Here is a 17,500-nt window from a genome sequence, read left to right as displayed (position 1 = left end):
CATGATTTCTTTTCATATACTTAGTGCAGTCTCTTTCTCTTGTTGTACATGAAGTATCTACTTGATATCAAGATCTTACCACTGATGTTAACGAGTGGCACCTTTTTTGAGTTGCATACTGGACAACGTTGTGGGTAATTATTATTCCAATTCAAAGTTATGTAAAGGTCTACAAAATACTTCTTTAAACATTGAAAACTAATGCGAAGCAGCATTTTCAATTCTGCTTTCTTTGTGTTACCTGTTTTTTGTCCTCACTACTGGCATTACAATGATTGGTTCCTGGTCTTATTAAATTACCCAGTAACTCAATATTATTATTTGTTTTGCCTCGTCTGTCGACAATACCAATTAACAAAGATAGAGATAACATGGGTTTTTCAACAATTTTACATTTCAGTCAGTTTATCTCAAAATTATTGAGGTAGTCAACTATTTTGGATCCATGTTGTTTGTTGCGTGTTCAGCATGATTGTTTCTTTATTTCAAGGTTTTAGATTTGTGTGTCCACAAGTTTCTTTAGATATTCAATTACAACCTCTACTTTAACTGACAATAATTTATATATTTCAAATACAAGGTGTTAAAAATGAACCCACTGGGAACTCGGAAAAGTCCGAACCTTCATCTAGTGGGTTCATTTGTAACACCTCGTATTAATTTGATAAACATGTATGTTAATCATTGTCTCACATTCACTCACTTTGGTGGTTGGTTGGCTGCATCGTTCACAGAAATACAGGCAACTGTATTTCAATGATGCTCTCAATGTGACTGTGCGATGCAGTTAATGAGCTATGCTGTCAGTTGTTATTTGACTCTGTGGCTGCGTGATGCAGCTCAAGTGAAATACCCGCATTTCACCCTTGCTCACCATAGAGTCTCCAGTAGCTCTGTCAGTGGTTAGAGCATCCGTACTAGATGGAGGGTCGTGGGTTCGAATCCCATCTGGGGCTCAGATTTTTCCGAGTACCCAGTGGGTTCATTTGTAACACCTTGTATTTGATATAATTTATGTTAATCATTGTCTCACATTCGCTCAATTTATATATTAACTGTTAAATAGTCCACAATCTTAAGTCAAAATAGATACATGTACGTTTCATTTCTGAAGTTCTAAACAAAACAAAATACAAGTACTGTTATGATTATGTATGATTCTGACAGGCCAACCAGTGACGTTTCCAAAACAGAAACTCGCATCAATATAGGAATTTCCAGTTTCTACTTGGTTTCCTTGATTGCTAAATCAGTGCCCACCAATGTCCCAATTACTGCTGACTTGAAAATCAGCGACCAAAAATTATTGATGTCCAGTAGAGGATCCCAAATTGACCTCCAATCAGCAACCCAATTGTTGCTAACAAAACCAATCTGCATGGTTTGGTCCTGACAATAGTGTCACGGCGAGCTGTAACACAAGGCTACCTCACAGTTAAGATAGGATGAGCTGAGCTTTAATTTCTAAAGGCACATTTTCCTGTTTGAATGAATGCATGCAGAGACAGGAGTCTTTTAATTTGCACTTGGCTGTAACTTTAAGTGTAACAATTTCATTTTCATCCATGGTCTTGGATTCAAATCAAAACCACAGTTTCAGGGTGCTTACCCCAATAACAAGATCATGTTTGCTTTCAAACCTCATCTAAGCAAATGAATGAACTCTAAAAAATCAATACATACTTTGACTTAAAATTGAACTCAACTTCCCCATCTGCAAACCAAAAAAAGATGAACGAATGAAGTTCAAACTAACCATAAAACCTTAGGGTGAGCCCAGATTTCAGAGACCAACCACCACATTTAATTAATAATTACCAGTAATATGGAGCCTGAGAGCCTACCAGAACAAGCGTTGCAAAATTTATTTCAAAATTCATAGGGGACAAAAAAATGAAACACCCATCGTTTTGTGAAATGTAATCAACAGAGGACTGGGGAAGCTCACTTCATATACTGTATGCAATCACAAGTACTAGTTTGGTCCTACCTGTTTTAATTTGCCATTAAAATAAAGAGCAAAGTGTACAATGGACTAATCATTTCAATCCCCTCTAGATTGGAAAGTCTGAGTGAAGTGAATCCTCAGAATCGTCTTTGAGTACTGCATCCGTTATTTCCTTTTGCAGTCAAGAGAACTTTGTGGTTCAACACAACATTGTGATGCAATGATAAACTTATACTGTGGATAATTTGAGCCCTTGCCCCAGGCAAAGCAAAAAAAATTGCACTTTTGCTTATTTAAGACACCTTTAAACTTTTTTAATTGTTTTTTAACAACAAATGTCATGTTGTATGAACTTTAAATTCATTCTTGCCTTGAACCTACAATCGTGGTCAAAAGTTGTTGGGAAGGATGCGGGCATCAAGTCACTTCACACCTAATTCGATTTTTCTAACTATTGCCTGAAGTATTTGGGAAATACAATGCTCTTGTGGCCCCCCTCCCCCATATTCAATGTTGGAGTTCTTCAGGTAACAAAAGTCACCATTTGTTTTCCCTGGACAATCCAACATCGATAAGGGGGAGGGGGTTATCTGTAAAATGAAGCTACCTTCAAATACTTTTGTCCATGACTGTAGTTCTTTGTTAAGAACATTGTAATGGTGGAAATAAAAATAAAACAATTCAATTGGATAAAAATAATGATGCAGTCAAAAAATCAAACCAAAAGATGCAGAGTCATAAAAAATGGTACACAAGGATAAAAGGTATTTTTTCCTCACAACTAGTGACAGCCCTGGATAAACAAAAGCAGACTTCATAAAAACTATCAGCCTTAAAAGAGACCAAAACACAAGACTGAGATCATCATAACCCCAGTAATTAATGAGTATGTGTACATACAAAAATGGCAGCACCTGACTCTTCAGCAAATAGGTCTTGAGTGGCTTTCATCTTCTCAACACCAATTCTCTCATTCACATTTCTAAAGAATGAAGAATTGAATAAATTAAACACTTCCTTTCAAATACTAGATACTTTCTTGTTTTGTCAATTGGTGTTTGTTTTGTCATGTAAAGTACCGGTATCATTCAGACAACAAAGGTGACTTTTAGAGCATGTCATAGTCTCCTCTGCTAACCATAGAGATTAGACAAGATTTTTTGCCCGTCCAACTCCTTACCCAATTTTGTCTGACCTGCCTGTCGGTGTGTTTAATCCCCCACTTTTACTGGTAACTGGTAATTTATTCTTACAATAAGTTAACCTGTCTTGAGCCTGCAATCCAGTCAAAAACCAGTACCTGGTCAGTGGTGAACTTTAAAAAATAAAACAGCTGACCACAATGAGCTTTAAACTTGAGCCAGCGGATACCTTGTTTTGACACGTTTCAATTAACCATAAAATGGATTGTCAATATCAAAGAAGTTCCCACCAAAACACACGGGTGGCAACAAAGAGTTTCACACTGGCATAAATGCAGGGCTGGACGCACAGATGGGTTACTCGTACAATATTTTCTTACCAATGCCCGGCTCTGCGAGCTCCGCTAACAACAATCATTGTTCTAGGAGTAATTATTACTGTTAAACGTAAGTTTCACGACGTCCTGCCTTCCCCAGTTGAGCGTCCATAATCATTAACAAACTCTAGAATATTCCTCCTGTGCCGCATCAGACGATTTCAGGATAGTTTTGTCCCCTATGCAGTGAAATCCTGGGATGCATTCCCTTAGTTTGTGACAATAAGTCACAATTAATGATCATAGCACATACATGTAATTGATTATAGGTAGATATTTTATTGTACATGTATGTAGTTTTTACTCATTTTAATAATTTTATTGCAATTCTTATACATGTAGTTAAATTTACTCATTGTAAGCTTGAATTTTTCAAATCAGATTTGCCATTCAAGTACAGTGTACACAAATAAACAGTTAAAAATTAAATTAAACATTAAAGTGGCTATTAAAGCATCTATTAAAGCGGCTCGGGGCAATAGCGTCTATAGCCTGCCAATTTAATCCAGCTGTTGAGGTTGATTCTTTAGGATCCCAGTGAACAAGCAGCAGAGCTACATGTATGAGCTATTATTAAAAGATTTCCAAATAAACATGTGAGCAAAAATGTATTTAAAATAAACAAACAAACAACTTCCCCGGTAAGGCATACAGGCGCAGGTGCAATGCAGTGTAGTTGTACAGTGTAGGTCACTTTTAGAAAAATAATTGTTCCACTTACTCTTTCTCTCTCTTTGCTTTCTTTTTCTTTTTAATCTTAGGCTGAAACGAAATTGCAGAACCTTCATTTAAAAAAAAATTCATTGCTTGTAATCAGAACAATAATTACAATGTAACATCGTATTTCAAATAAAGTTTAAAAAGAACACTCAAACCCATCACAATTTATAACTGATACAGGTGTACCTTTTCAACAAATGATACAACTCTACTTGACTCTTGTAACTCTTTGAGCTTTCTAATCACAGAGAGACAATGTTAATTATTCTAAACAACATTCTCTAAAGAAGTGAAGCATATAAATTTTTACATGCATGCATATCAAAAATTAATAATAACTGAAATGAAAATACAGAAAAGATACCCGGTAACCAGTTTTACTTGGACATGTGAAATACATAAACAAATACATGTTTGCTGATAAAATCACGGATTTTACGAAATCTTCACCTTTTCTTAGGTTTCCGAACATTGTCACTTTTCTCTGCAACACTGTTTCCTGAAAAAATGAAGAACAGGTCAAAAATACAAACTCTCACGTAACTGTGTATTATTAGTTTATATGAATGAATTTTAATAAGTTATCAAAATAAATGCACTAAAGTGCAATAAGCCCTTAAAATGGAAACTCAAGACTTTCAAATTGTACAGAGTACTTTGTACAGACAATTTGTGATTAAATTTTCGCATCTCTAGAACTTCCAAATCAACTACATTTTTATCAAAATCTTAGCAAAAAGATAGAAGGTTAGCCAGATTTGTGACCTCAATAAAAACGTTTGTCAAACCAATCGTCCTTGTTCGCTTTGCGAAATAATATAACTAACATTAACAACGCACCTCATGTAGTTTAGACGGCAAAAAGTTCTCAGTTAAAAGACTCATTCAAAGTTTTAAAGATGCGCCAATAATAGTTTTTTTTTTTTCTGGAAGGAAAAGCTTTGTTTTTCTAAAGCCCGAGGGCCTGAACAATCGATGGAATCAATGATACATGTAGATGACAATTATTGATGGCAACCAAAATCAATTAATCAATTGATATTGATAATGGACAATCGATCACACTAGTTATTGCAATTATCGATTTTCATCACTTACCAATAGAAATGTCAGTTAATGACACTCGATGAAGTTCCCCACTACTTTTGGGGTGATTATCGATTAGTCTTCAATTGGACCATGCCAGTTGATGCCAATTAATTAACCATAATCAATTACCATTGATTGATTGATTGGTTTTCCGATCATCGATTGTTCAAGCCCTGAAAGACTGCACCAGGAAGAAAAAAAAACATGTCTTCGGTTCTACTGTGCATAATTCGCTGATTTAAACAGTAACATGCTCTCCATTAAAAGACAAGATTTTCATCCAAAGTTTGTAAGATGCACAGATTAATGTTTATTTGATTTTTCTGGAAGGAATAGTTTTGTCTTTCTCAAGCCTGCACTGGCGAGAGGCCATAGAGAAATGTCACTGCAAACATTGAAAAAAAAAACACATCTTTGGTTCTAGTGTGCATAATTTGCTGATTCAAACTGTAAAATATGCCTTCCGTTAAAAGACAAGATTTTCCTACCAAATTTGCAGATTATATTTATTTGATTTTTTTGGGAGGAAAAGTTCTGTTTTTTTTAAAGCACACGCCAGTGGCAGCCGCGACACAGGCTCCATAGTCCATACTCCAACACAAAGCTGTCCTCGAACAGTGCGTATTTGGGAGACTAATCAAGGACTTTATTCCCATCCTGCCGGGGCGCTAGAAGCCACATCCCACCTGGAGTGACACCCTTGCCAACAGGGAGGAAGCCTGAAGAAACAGGCCTACTATATGAAATTAAGCCCCAGAGAGATGGACAGAGCACACCAAAAGGCTCCTACCCCTAGAAGGTGGTGTTTGCATCCAGAATCAGACTGGCCCACAACACATCAAATGGTTAAGACTACCATAATTGTCATAGAGGTACACCCGTACGACCAGTATATGATGCAGGTCAACGGGTCTGGCACTCATTTCCTACAATTTCCTGCAAAAATGTACATCCCTGTGCACGCCCCACCACCCTGATGCAACATCAATGACGATCTTTGGCACATTGCCAGGCTGCCATTTCAACACCTATGGCTTCTTTACTACCTGAACCTGCCTTCCCACCAACTCCACTTCCATCCTCTGGGCTGCTACCTGCAACCCCTCTACCAGCACATACCCCAGCACCAGCAACAGCAGGCCCAATTGCACCCGGATCACCCAGCCCCATTCCTGGGCACGGCAGCACTAATTAACCCTGACCCTGACCATTCAGCCATCAGCTATTGCTGAGATCCGACACATGCAAGTCCAGCTGCACCTGAGAAAAAGCCTCCCTTAGCTTTGCAATGGATCGACTTGCTGAAACTATGAACACTGCCAATTTATGGACACTCATTGATCATTTCCACTCGTTGGGCTTTGTTTCTTGACTCTGTCAGTGTTTACTGCCCCCATCTTTTTTTATCTCAGTCACAAGATTGGCACTATACTACCACCCGTATTTATCAGCAAAATTGAAACAAGACCTCTAGTCCAGAGAAATCAAGCCTCCAATCATTAATCAACAATGCACTGTTTACTCTTTTACATGTGATCTGTGTGATTCAGATTATGTCAGCTTTACAGCTCGACAACTTCATCAACTTATTGTTGAACATAAAAATTCTGCGATCGCTAAACAATTTTCAACAGCCCATGGGGATACAAAATTTGACTGTCTTGTCTATGAGATGCTTTTCATCAAGGAGCACAATCCTAGTCTCAACACGCAGACTGATTCCATTCAGTCGCTTGCAAAACTCTTTGCTTAAAAGAACATTCCATCACCTATTGTCTTTTTAGTATTTAAACATTTTTTATCTTTCACTCTTTGACCTGATAATGACATTAGCCTAACATCGAAAAAACATCGCCAACAAACTTTTTAACATGCTTTTACAAAATGTTTTATTGCAATTTTTTATCGCAAAACCGGTGCAACGCTCTAGCTAAGCAGCTGAACTATGAAGCCACTGACGTTGAGAGCTGGTCACTTGTGGGTTCATATGTTCAGGTGAGGAATGAATCAATGAACAATATGATATATGAAATAAATCATATACTGAACTGCGGCCACGTAATCAAGTGAAGCTATGATCCTTGCAGTTATGAACACAATTTTTGCAATTGCGTTGAGAGGCCTGAAAAATTCACGGGAAAATTAGAACCCACAGATGACCAACTCCCAACATCAGTGGCTTCATAGCTGAGTAGTTAGAGCATCGCACCATATCACGTATCACAAGGTCACGGGTTCAAACCTGGTTGAACTTCTGATTTTTACAGGCTTCTCTACGCAATTGCAAAAATTGCCTTCATAACTGCAAGGACCATACATGTAGCTTCACTTGATTTCATATCCGCAGTTCAGTTCAGTATGATTTATTTCATATATCATTTCATTCATTAACCTGGATTCTGTAGCACAGTATGGCAATCAGCAGAGATAAAATGTGGCCAATTAGATCGAAAATTGTGTAGAAAGTTTCTGAAAATCAAGAAGGCAATAAAAATGTATCCTACAGTTAACTCAGGTACTCACCTGGTTTACGAGTGCCAATGGGATTCGTTCTCTATTCCTTTACAAAGCCTATACCTTCACTGGTACACCCGTATGTAAGACAAACTGTAGAACAGTCATTTGTACCGAGTCTCCCTTGCCTTTTTACTGAATATATCTTTTGGTTTGTTGGTACAAGGGTCGTTGATTCAAACAACGTTTGATAAATTTTCTTATTAAAAGAAAATATATTTAAGTAACAAAGCTTGAAGTACATGTACATGTACCATCTGACACACGTTCACAAATGAAAAACAATTCCTGGACAAAAAGGAGAGGGCGGGGTCCACTGGGCCCACCACTAAATCCGCCCTTGATAGCTAGCTGGAAGCAAAGAAACTGAGTTTGCTAACTCAGGGTGACCATCCTTTGAAAGTGGAATGACCTCTGATATTTTCCAGGAAGCGGGAAATACCGAAGATAACAACGAATGGTTCACAATGACAGTTAATGCTGGTCAGATGTATGGTAAAGCGTCCTTAATGACAGCCATCGGAACTTTATCGTACCCAGGAGCCTTGTTGGATTGAAAGGACATAACAATCCTTTAGATTTCATTTTCATTTTCTACCTCCCACAGTGGAAACAAATTCATTACATTCATCTGCAATGATCTTTACATCTCTTGAGTACACTGCCTTTGTTGACTCCTTTCGAGGGATACAGCAACATACATACATACATACATACATAAACTTTATTCAAGTGTCTATAACTATTTAGCTCTTAGCTAAGAGCTAATTGGGGACACTTAATTAAAATTGATCAATAAAATTAAGATTAAAAAGATAAAATTGATAGATACATGTAAAGATTTACAAATTTAAATACAGTTAACGATTAACTGTAAAAAGAGTTAATTATTTACAATGCTACTAACATTACTAATTTAGTTAAACATATAAATAATTTAAAAAGGGACTAAAATCAGAAGTTATCGTCAGGACTGGCACACTTGACAATTACAGCTCCCGTCCAATAATCCTTTTATGTCCATACCTCGGATTGCGTGTTTAAATGCTTCAAGGCTCGTTTTTTAACGTAAGTTAATATTTATTTTACTCCATAAATATGGTCCTAAATATCGGATACTATGTTTGCCGTATTTTGTAGTGTTTACCCTAGGGATAGAAAAATCCTTGTTACGTAAATTGTATTTACTATTTGAGATAGGGAAAATGTCAATTATAGTCTTGGGTACCAAATTATGTTTCACTTTATACATTAAAATTAAAATGTCTTGTAGTCTTCGATTTTCTAAACTCGGTAGTTTTGCCCATTCGAGGAGCTGCTCGTACGTTGCTGTTTTATTACTGAATACAGCTCGCAAAGCTCATTCCTGTACCCTCTCTAGCTTCTTAGTGTCTGATGCTCTGCAAAAATGCCAGACCATGTGGCAGTAGGTTAAATTCGGTAGCACCTCAGCCTTGTACAACTGAAGCAAGGCATGCGTAGGAACCAGTTTTTTGAGTCGATTAAGAACACCGACTTTGCTTCCTGCTTTCTTACAAATATCACTTATGTGTGAACTATAGTTCAGTCTACTGTCAAGTGTCACTCCAAGAAGCTTAAGGGAAAGTTTAGATTCGACATTCTCACCATCAATTGTGATATTAATTGCTGCAGCTTCCGTATCCCTGTTACACAAAATCCTTGCACCATACTTTTTATGATTGCCTTTAAGATAATTCTCATTATACCATCTTGATATAACTACACCCTCGTTTCTAAGAGTCTGCTCTACTTTGGATATTGATTCAGCAATAACATAAATCTGGTGGTCGTCGGCGTACATTGAGATGTTTGCATCCGTTATTTGATATGTCAAGTCATTTTGAAATATATTCCATAGCAGAGGACCAAAGGATGAGCCCTGAGGACATCCTCTTCTCATATCCTTCCACTCACTTACCACTGAATTTAGTTTTACCCGGTTTTGTCTATTTGTGAAATATGAACACATGAGACAAAGTGCTTGCTCTGAGAACCCATATGCTTTGAGCTTATTGATCAATAAGGACGGTTGCAATGAGTCGAAAGCTTTACTCATATCGGTGGAGAGTATGCCAACAACTTGTTTATTGTCCATAGCTGATTTCCATTCTTCTGTCAGTCTGATAATGGTTGTTTCGCAGCTGTGCATTTTTCTATATGCTGAAATACTAGAGTCGAGGATATTGTCAAAGTGCTAATAAACTTGCCCACTCAATAATTGTTCATACACTTTATCCACTGTGCTTAAGAGTGTCACAGGTCGGTAGTTCATTTCATTTAGTGGATCGTCATTTTTAAATACAGGACACCATTCACCTTTTTTCCAAGCATCTGGCCATATACCTGAATCGATGCTTGTATTGAATAGCATTGTTAATGAATCTGCAATCCCTGTAGAAGCAAGCTTCAACATTTTAGGTGTAATAGAAAGTTGTAAAAAGTTGTAAAAGCAAGTTGTGATTGAACATGTTCTCTCTAAGCCAATGAACCTTAACCTCATTGCGTTTTGCACGGTAAGTTTGCCACTCCTGGGACGAGTATGTCTCTTTGGCATTCTTCCATACCTGATCTCTTTCACTCGTATGTTGTTTCAATTATTCATCCACAAAAAGGACATTGACGATGCTTTGTCTTAACCTTCTTAACTGGAGTGTGCTTATTTAGCAAACGAAGAAATTTTTGCTCATCTTATTTTGAGAACTTTCAAACATCACACTTAACTGTTACTTTTAAATGTACATGTATTATATGCAATTTCTTGTACTTGGGTCCCTCATCAAGTGTAGTGGTCAATCAGTTGCTGTGTTATTCTTTTATGTTTTGAAGTTCAAATGCAATTCACACTTGGCTTTTGTTATGGCTGCTATTCCTGGCAACTCTAAAGTCACTATTGCGGCATATTAACGATTATACACCCAAACAGATACTCAGCTGAAAAATGGTGGATATTAACCAAACAGCAATACAGTAATGATATCATTCCACATCCACCACTTTCTCAGCCAGTGATAATAATTATTATTAAATTCTCAACCTCGGATAATGCATTTTGCGTGCTCTGATTGGTTCACTCAATCTCGGTTATCAGCTCATACAATGTATACATGTACCTTAGTTTTACCTAATTATATGGTAAATCATTGCGCTAAACGTTGCTAAGCTAAATTTTTTTTCGCTAGATGCGAAATTTCTCTCTGAATAAAGCCAAAAAGGAAAAAAACTGTTTTTGCGGAAAGTTTGGATCAATTCCACTTTCAGAAGTACACAAAAAGGCAAGAAATGTTTTTGTGATGAGCCTACGTCTGTCTGACCAGGGTTCGACACCTGGCTACCTGCATTACTAGCCACCGGACTAGTGATTTCTAGAATTTACTAGCCTGAAGCAAAACTTGGTAGCCCGGATCAATTTCCCTCGAGGTCTACTTCAACACCAAACACGCAAACCTTACTCTAAACTTATTGGCATTTTTTCTTCCATTGTGATAACAATGTGTTATTAAGGAAAAAGCTAACAAAATGTTTGTTTCACATTCACTTGTGCACGTGGCGAAGACTAACCGTAGAATGCCAGTGCACAAGCCATGGGAAACTCGCTTTCCACGGTGGATTAAAAGTTATCTTTCTCTGAGTGCTCTCATGAATCTTACTGCTTTCCTGTCTACTCGTACTTTCAGTTTCGGCCGCTTTCCCCTTTTTACATGGTGGCGCCTCGTAATTTGTCAAAAATCGCTCCATCTTCACAATCGCTTCAAGTGCGAAGCGATGGTGCGAGGCGATGTGCAAGGCATCACAACATTGATAGGGAGAAGACTGGGGAAGACATTAACCATTAAGCTCAGAGTCTGGGAACTAGCGATGTTTACGAACAACACGCAAGATAAAAAAGACGCCAGAAGATGATAGATTTATGTTTTCTTTGTAAAATTATTGGTATTATTGTTACATTTTAAACTTTCTTGTTTTTTTAATCAACTGTGAACTTCAAACTAAAACTAATCATATCTAGTTTATTTCCATTTTCCTACTAGGCAGCGGGCTATTAAACAAGCGGGCTAGCGGAGATGTCGAACCCTGCTGACCTCAAGGTATTACACATTATCGCACCTTCATCAAGTTTTTTCGATTTCACTCGCATTTTCTCACTGTAATTGACGAGCTTGTAAAGCTTGTGTAAATATTTACACTTGTGTTTCGCGCTTGTATTTCACTTGTATTTTGCGTGTTAAGATGTCACATTACACGCATTTTACGCACATGTAAGTGCTGCTATTCCTGCGGCCTGTACTGTGGACAACAGGAACGGGTAAAAAGCTCGAAAAGCTACAGAATACAGGGTCAATTATTTCCATACATATATCATTGAATACCAAAAGTTTCTATGGTTATTTCTCGTTCTACCAAGCTTCTACGTGTACATGTAACAAATTTGCATGTGCTGGCCCTGTGTGGTCCTGAATTTGGGTTAATACTCTTAACAATTGGCAGGAATGACACAAAAAACCTTAGATCTCTCATATTTCAGACCATAATGAAGACAACAGTTGCCCGCTTGATAAAAATATATAAGCTAAATTTATACATGAAAGAAATTAAATTACAGTAGTTTCTTATCGATCCACACCGAGAGCAATAACATACAGAATTCAGGACCGCACATGGCCAAAACATATAAATAATTCCAAGTTTTTGAAGAACGAAGAATATTTTGTGGCCCTGCATTCTGTACTTTAGTCCCACTGTTTACTGAAGGGTTGATATAAACAAGTTAATTAAATAGCTAGGCCTACGTACTCACAAAAACTGCTGTTTACAATTATAATAAGTGTCACATACTCAGGCTTTTTGGTAACTCCGGTTCTGCCTGCTTTCTTGCTCTCCTCCCTGGACCTTTTGGTGTTCCCTCAGCTGACGATCTATTTTTTCCCATACCTTCTTTTTGAAAAATATGTCTACTTTTTTTCACTCTAGGTCGAGTGAAATCGGAAAAACGAACAGCACACGTGCGCGGATAACTACTTGGTGTAGGCAGTCATATAGTGGCTCGGGAGTTTCTGCCATATAATGGTCCTAATGCATACTTACGGGACGTTCGCGCCCAAAACTACCCTGGGTGCCAGAGGTTCTATTTTTCTTTCGCGAGGAGCGAGCGGTTAAAGCGGAGAGGCGAAAAGTACGTAACCGCTCGCTCCTCGCGAAAGAAAAGTAGAACCTCTGCCACCCAGGGTAGCCCAAAACGTTCCCACGTACAGATTTTTTTAAAACTTGCCACGCAGAAAGGTAATGATCTACTTTTGCCAAAAGGGCAAAAAAATGGGGGGTCACCGTGCTCGTTTTCGAGATCATGAGGTGCAATTTTAGAAGCTTGCGTTATGTTAAGACGATCTTAGCTTACAACTGTCAGCAATAAAAAAGCTACCTTAGTGAAATTTAGATCAGGTAAACGTACTCAATTCAACATAACTAATATAACTAAACAAACCTTTGCAGCTGATGTCCTTTTCTGAGGCGAAATAGACCTTGAAAAACGATGCATATTAGTCTAGAAAGAAAACTTCGGTCGCACGAGAGCATAAAAGGCGAAATATTTGCGGTCAGTGTAAAAACGAGACTGCAGATTGCAGACCAGGGGTAAAATGCAGACTGAGGTTATAACGTAACTGTTGAAAAAGCCCAAAACAACATTTAGGTTTAACTGTTAGCATTTCTAATGGGTTTGGGCTTTTTCAACAGTTAAATTATTATCTCAGTCTACATTTTACCCCCGGGTCCCCCCGGTCTGCAGTCTGCGGCAGTCTACAATCTGCAGTCTGCGTTTTACACTGACCGAAATATTTGTAACTTCTCATGTACAGATTTTTTATTTTTTTTTAATGGACAAAATCAGGAGAGGAAGTGATCTACGGAAAGAAAAATGGGGGTCACCGAGAATTCAAGAGAGTAAAATCGCAGCGAAGCTCTCAAAGCGATTGTCTATTCGCACTGTCACAGGTAACTACTTGGTGTAGGCACTCATATAGTGGTCCGGTGTAGGCACTCATATAGTGGTCCGGTGTAGTCACTCATATAGTGGTCCAAGGGGGCGTACTTAACTATGTTTAATCATCCCTAGCCGTACCTAAGCATCCTTAGCCGTACTTAAGCATCCTTAAGCGTACTTAAGCATCCCTCTTCATCCCTAGTCGTACTTCACCATCCTTAATCATCCCTAGCCGTACCTAGGCATCCCTAACCGTACTTAAGCATCCTTTATCATCCCTAGCCGTACTTAAGCATCCGTAAGCGTACTTCAGCATCCTTCTTCATCCCTAACCGTACTTAAGCATCCTTTATCATCCCTAGCCGTACTTAAGCATCCTTTATCATCCCTAGCCGTACTTACGCATCCGTAAGCGTACTTAAGCATCCTTCTTCATCCCTAACCGTACTTAAGCATCCTTTATCATCCCTAGCCGTACTTAAGCATCCCTAACCGTACTTAAGCATCCTTAATCATCCCTAGCCGTACTTAAGCATCCCTAAGCGTACTTAAGCATACCTCCTCATCCCTAGCCGTACTTGAGCATCCTTAATCATCCCTAGCCGTACCTAGGCATCCCTAACCATACTTAAGCATCCTTACTCATCCCTAGCCGTACTTAAGCATCCCTAAGCGTACTTAAGCATCCTTCTTCATCCCTACCCGTACTTAAGAATCCTTTATCATCCCTAGCCGTACTTAAGCATCCTTTATCATCCCTAGCCGTACTTACGCATCCGTAAGCGTACTTAAGCATCCTTCTTCATCCCTAACCGTACTTAAGCATCCTTAATCATCCCTAGCCGTACTTAAGCATACCTAAGCGTACTTAAGCATCCTTCTTCATCCTTAGCCGTACTTAAGCATCCTTTATCATCCCTAGCCGTACTTAAGCATACCTAAGCGTACTTAAGCATCCTTCTTCATCCCTAACCGTACTTAAGAATCCTTTATCATCCCTAGCCGTACTTAAGCATCCTTTATCATCCCTAGCCGTACTTAAGCATCCTTTATCATCCCTAGCCGTACTTACGCATCCGTAAGCGTACTTAAACATCCTTCTTCATCCCTAACCGTACTTAAGCATCCTTTATCATCCCTAGCCGTACTTAAGCATCCCTAACCGTACTTAAGCATCCTTAATTATCCCTAGTTGTGCTTAAGCATCCCTAACCGTACTTAAGCATCCTTAATTATCCCTAGTTGTGCTTAAGCATCCCTAACCGTACTTAAGCATCCTTCTTCATCCTTAGCCGTACTTAAGCATCCTTTATCATCCCTAGCCGTACTTACGCATCCGTAAGCGTACTTAAGCATCCTTCTTCATCCCTAACCGTACTTAAGCATCCTTTATCATCCCTAGCCGTACTTAAGCATCCCTAACCGTACTTAAGAATCCTTAATCATCCCTAGCCGTACTTGAGCATCCTTAATCATCCCTAGCCGTACCTAGGCATCCTTAACCGTACTTAAGCATCCTTAATCTTCCCTAGCCGTACTTAAGCATCCCTAAGCGTACTTAAGCATCCTTCTTTATCCCTAGCCGTACTTGAGCATCCTTTATCATCCCTAGCCGTACTTAAGCATCCTTTATCATCCCTAGCCGTACTTACGCATCCGTAAGCGTACTTAAGCATCCTTCTTCATCCCTAACCGTACTTAAGCATCCTTTATCATCCCTAGCCGTACTTAAGCATCCCTAACCGTACTTAAGCATCCTTAATCATCCCTAGCCGTACTTAAGCATCCCTAAGCGTACTTAAGCATACCTCCTCATCCCTAGCCGTACCTAGGCATCCCTAACCATACTTAAGCATCCTTACTCATCCCTAGCCGTACTTAAGCATCCCTAAGCGTACTTAAGCATCCTTCTTCATCCCTAACCGTACTTAAGCATCCTTTGTCATCCCTAGCCGTACTTAAGCATCCCTAACCGTACTTAAGCATCCTTAATTATCCCTAGTTGTGCTTAAGCATCCCCAACCGTACTTAAGCATCCTTAATCATCCCTAGCCGTACTTAAGCATACCTAAGCGTACTTAAGCATCCTTCTTCATCCTTAGCCGTACTTAAGCATCCTTTATCATCCCTAGCCGTACTTACGCATCCGTAAGGGTACTTAAGCATCCTTCTTCATCCCTAACCGTACTTAAGCATCCTTTATCATCCCTAGCCGTACTTAAGCATCCCTAACCGTACTTAAGCATCCTTAATCATCCCTAGCCGTAGGTAAGCATCCCTAAGCGTACTTAAGCATCCTTCCTCATCCCTAGCCGTACTTGAGCATCCTTAATCATCCCTAGCCGTACCTAGGCATCCTTAACCGTACTTAAGCATCCTTAATCATCCCTAGCCGTACTTAAGCATCCCTAAGCGTACTTAAGCATCCCTTTTCATCCCTAGCCGTACTTGAGCATCCTTAATCATCCCTTGCCGTACTTAAGCATCCCTAACGGTACTTAAACATCCTTACTCATCCCTAGCCGTACTTAAGCATACCTAAGCGTACCTAAGCATCCTACTTCATCCCTAGCCGTACTTGAGCATCCTTAATCATCCCTAGCCATACCTAAGCATCCCTAACTGTACTTAAGCATCCTTAATCATCTCTAGCCGTACTTAAGCATCCCTAAGCGTACTAAAGCATCCTTCTTCATCCCTAGCCGTACTTGAGCATCCTTAATCATCCCTTGCCGTACTTAAGCATCCCTAACCGTACTTAAGCATCCTTAATCATCCCTAGCCGTACTTAAGCATACCTAAGCGTACTTAAGCATCCTTCTTCATCCTTAGCAGTACTTGAGCATCCTTGATCATCCCTAGCCGTACCTAAGCATCCCTAACTGTACTTAAGCATCGTTTATCATCCCTAGCCGTACTTGAGCATCCCTAACCGTACTTAAGCATCCTTAATCATCCCTAGCCGTACTAAAGCATCCCTAAGCGTACTTAAGCATCCTTCTTCATCCCTAGCCGTATTTGAGCATCGTTAATCATCCCTAGCCGTACCTAGGCATCCCTAGCCGTACTTAAGCATCCGTAAGCGTACTTCAGCATTCTTCTTCATCCCTAACCGTATTTAAGCATCCTTTATCATCCCTAGCCGTACTTAAGCATACCTAAGCGTACTTAAGCATCCTTCTTCATCCTTAGCCGTACTTGAGCATCCTTAATCATCCCTAGCCGTACCTAAGCATCCCTAACCGTACTTAAGCATCCTTTATCATCCCTAGCCGTACTTAAGGATCCCTAAGCGTACCTAAGCATCTTTCTTCATCCCTAGCCGTACTTGAGCATCCTTAATCATCCCTACGCATGCCTACACGTACCTAAGCATCCATTTTTATCCTTAGGCCTACTTAAGCGTCCTTGATTATCCCCAGCTATTCAGTTACAGTGAAATACATCTGTTAAACTTTGGAAAATGGGGAGAGATTACCATAAAGATCGTTCTATAATTTAACTTAGACGTTATTTGTTATAAAAACGTACAGAAAGCGGTTATCTCTTATTATCACTGCTACTAAATTTGCAAATGGAAACAACGAGGCCCCATTAGGGGATATCAGGATACAGGATATTTAGGTAACCATTTTTCGGCATACTGGATATTTGGGGGGGGGGGGGGGGGGAATTAACGGGAAACATAATATTTAGGCCAAACGTTAATGAC

At 39.1% G+C, this 17,500-nt stretch overlaps 1 protein-coding gene and 1 long non-coding RNA gene across 2 annotated transcripts in view; one reads left to right on the top strand and one right to left on the bottom strand.

The window, feature by feature from the left end:
- LOC138051976 (28S rRNA (cytosine(4447)-C(5))-methyltransferase-like) overlaps window positions 1-12,813 on the bottom strand; it is a 33,932-nt gene extending 21,119 nt beyond the window's left edge. Inside the window, exons 1-6 of the mRNA XM_068898320.1 lie at window positions 12,645-12,813; window positions 4,638-4,686; window positions 4,374-4,425; window positions 4,189-4,229; window positions 2,863-2,930; window positions 1,684-1,714 (exon numbers count right to left, since the gene is read on the bottom strand). Coding sequence (XP_068754421.1) covers window positions 1,684-1,714; window positions 2,863-2,930; window positions 4,189-4,229; window positions 4,374-4,425; window positions 4,638-4,686; window positions 12,645-12,738 — 335 coding nt within the window. The 5' untranslated portion in view covers window positions 12,739-12,813. The remainder of the gene's footprint in view (window positions 1-1,683; window positions 1,715-2,862; window positions 2,931-4,188; window positions 4,230-4,373; window positions 4,426-4,637; window positions 4,687-12,644) is intronic.
- LOC138051980 (uncharacterized) lies at window positions 11,689-13,789 on the top strand. The gene is made up of 3 exons (XR_011132970.1): window positions 11,689-11,741; window positions 11,840-11,896; window positions 13,696-13,789. It is a non-coding gene; the product is annotated as an uncharacterized lncRNA (long non-coding RNA).
- Window positions 13,790-17,500: the final 3,711 nt, after the last annotated feature.

Source organism: Montipora capricornis, chromosome 6, assembly GCF_036669925.1.
Source record: "Montipora capricornis isolate CH-2021 chromosome 6, ASM3666992v2, whole genome shotgun sequence".
Taxonomy (NCBI): domain Eukaryota; kingdom Metazoa; phylum Cnidaria; class Anthozoa; order Scleractinia; family Acroporidae; genus Montipora; species Montipora capricornis.
The sequence above is the reverse complement of the archived record's forward strand: the minus strand, read 5'-3'. Positions and strand labels throughout refer to the sequence as shown.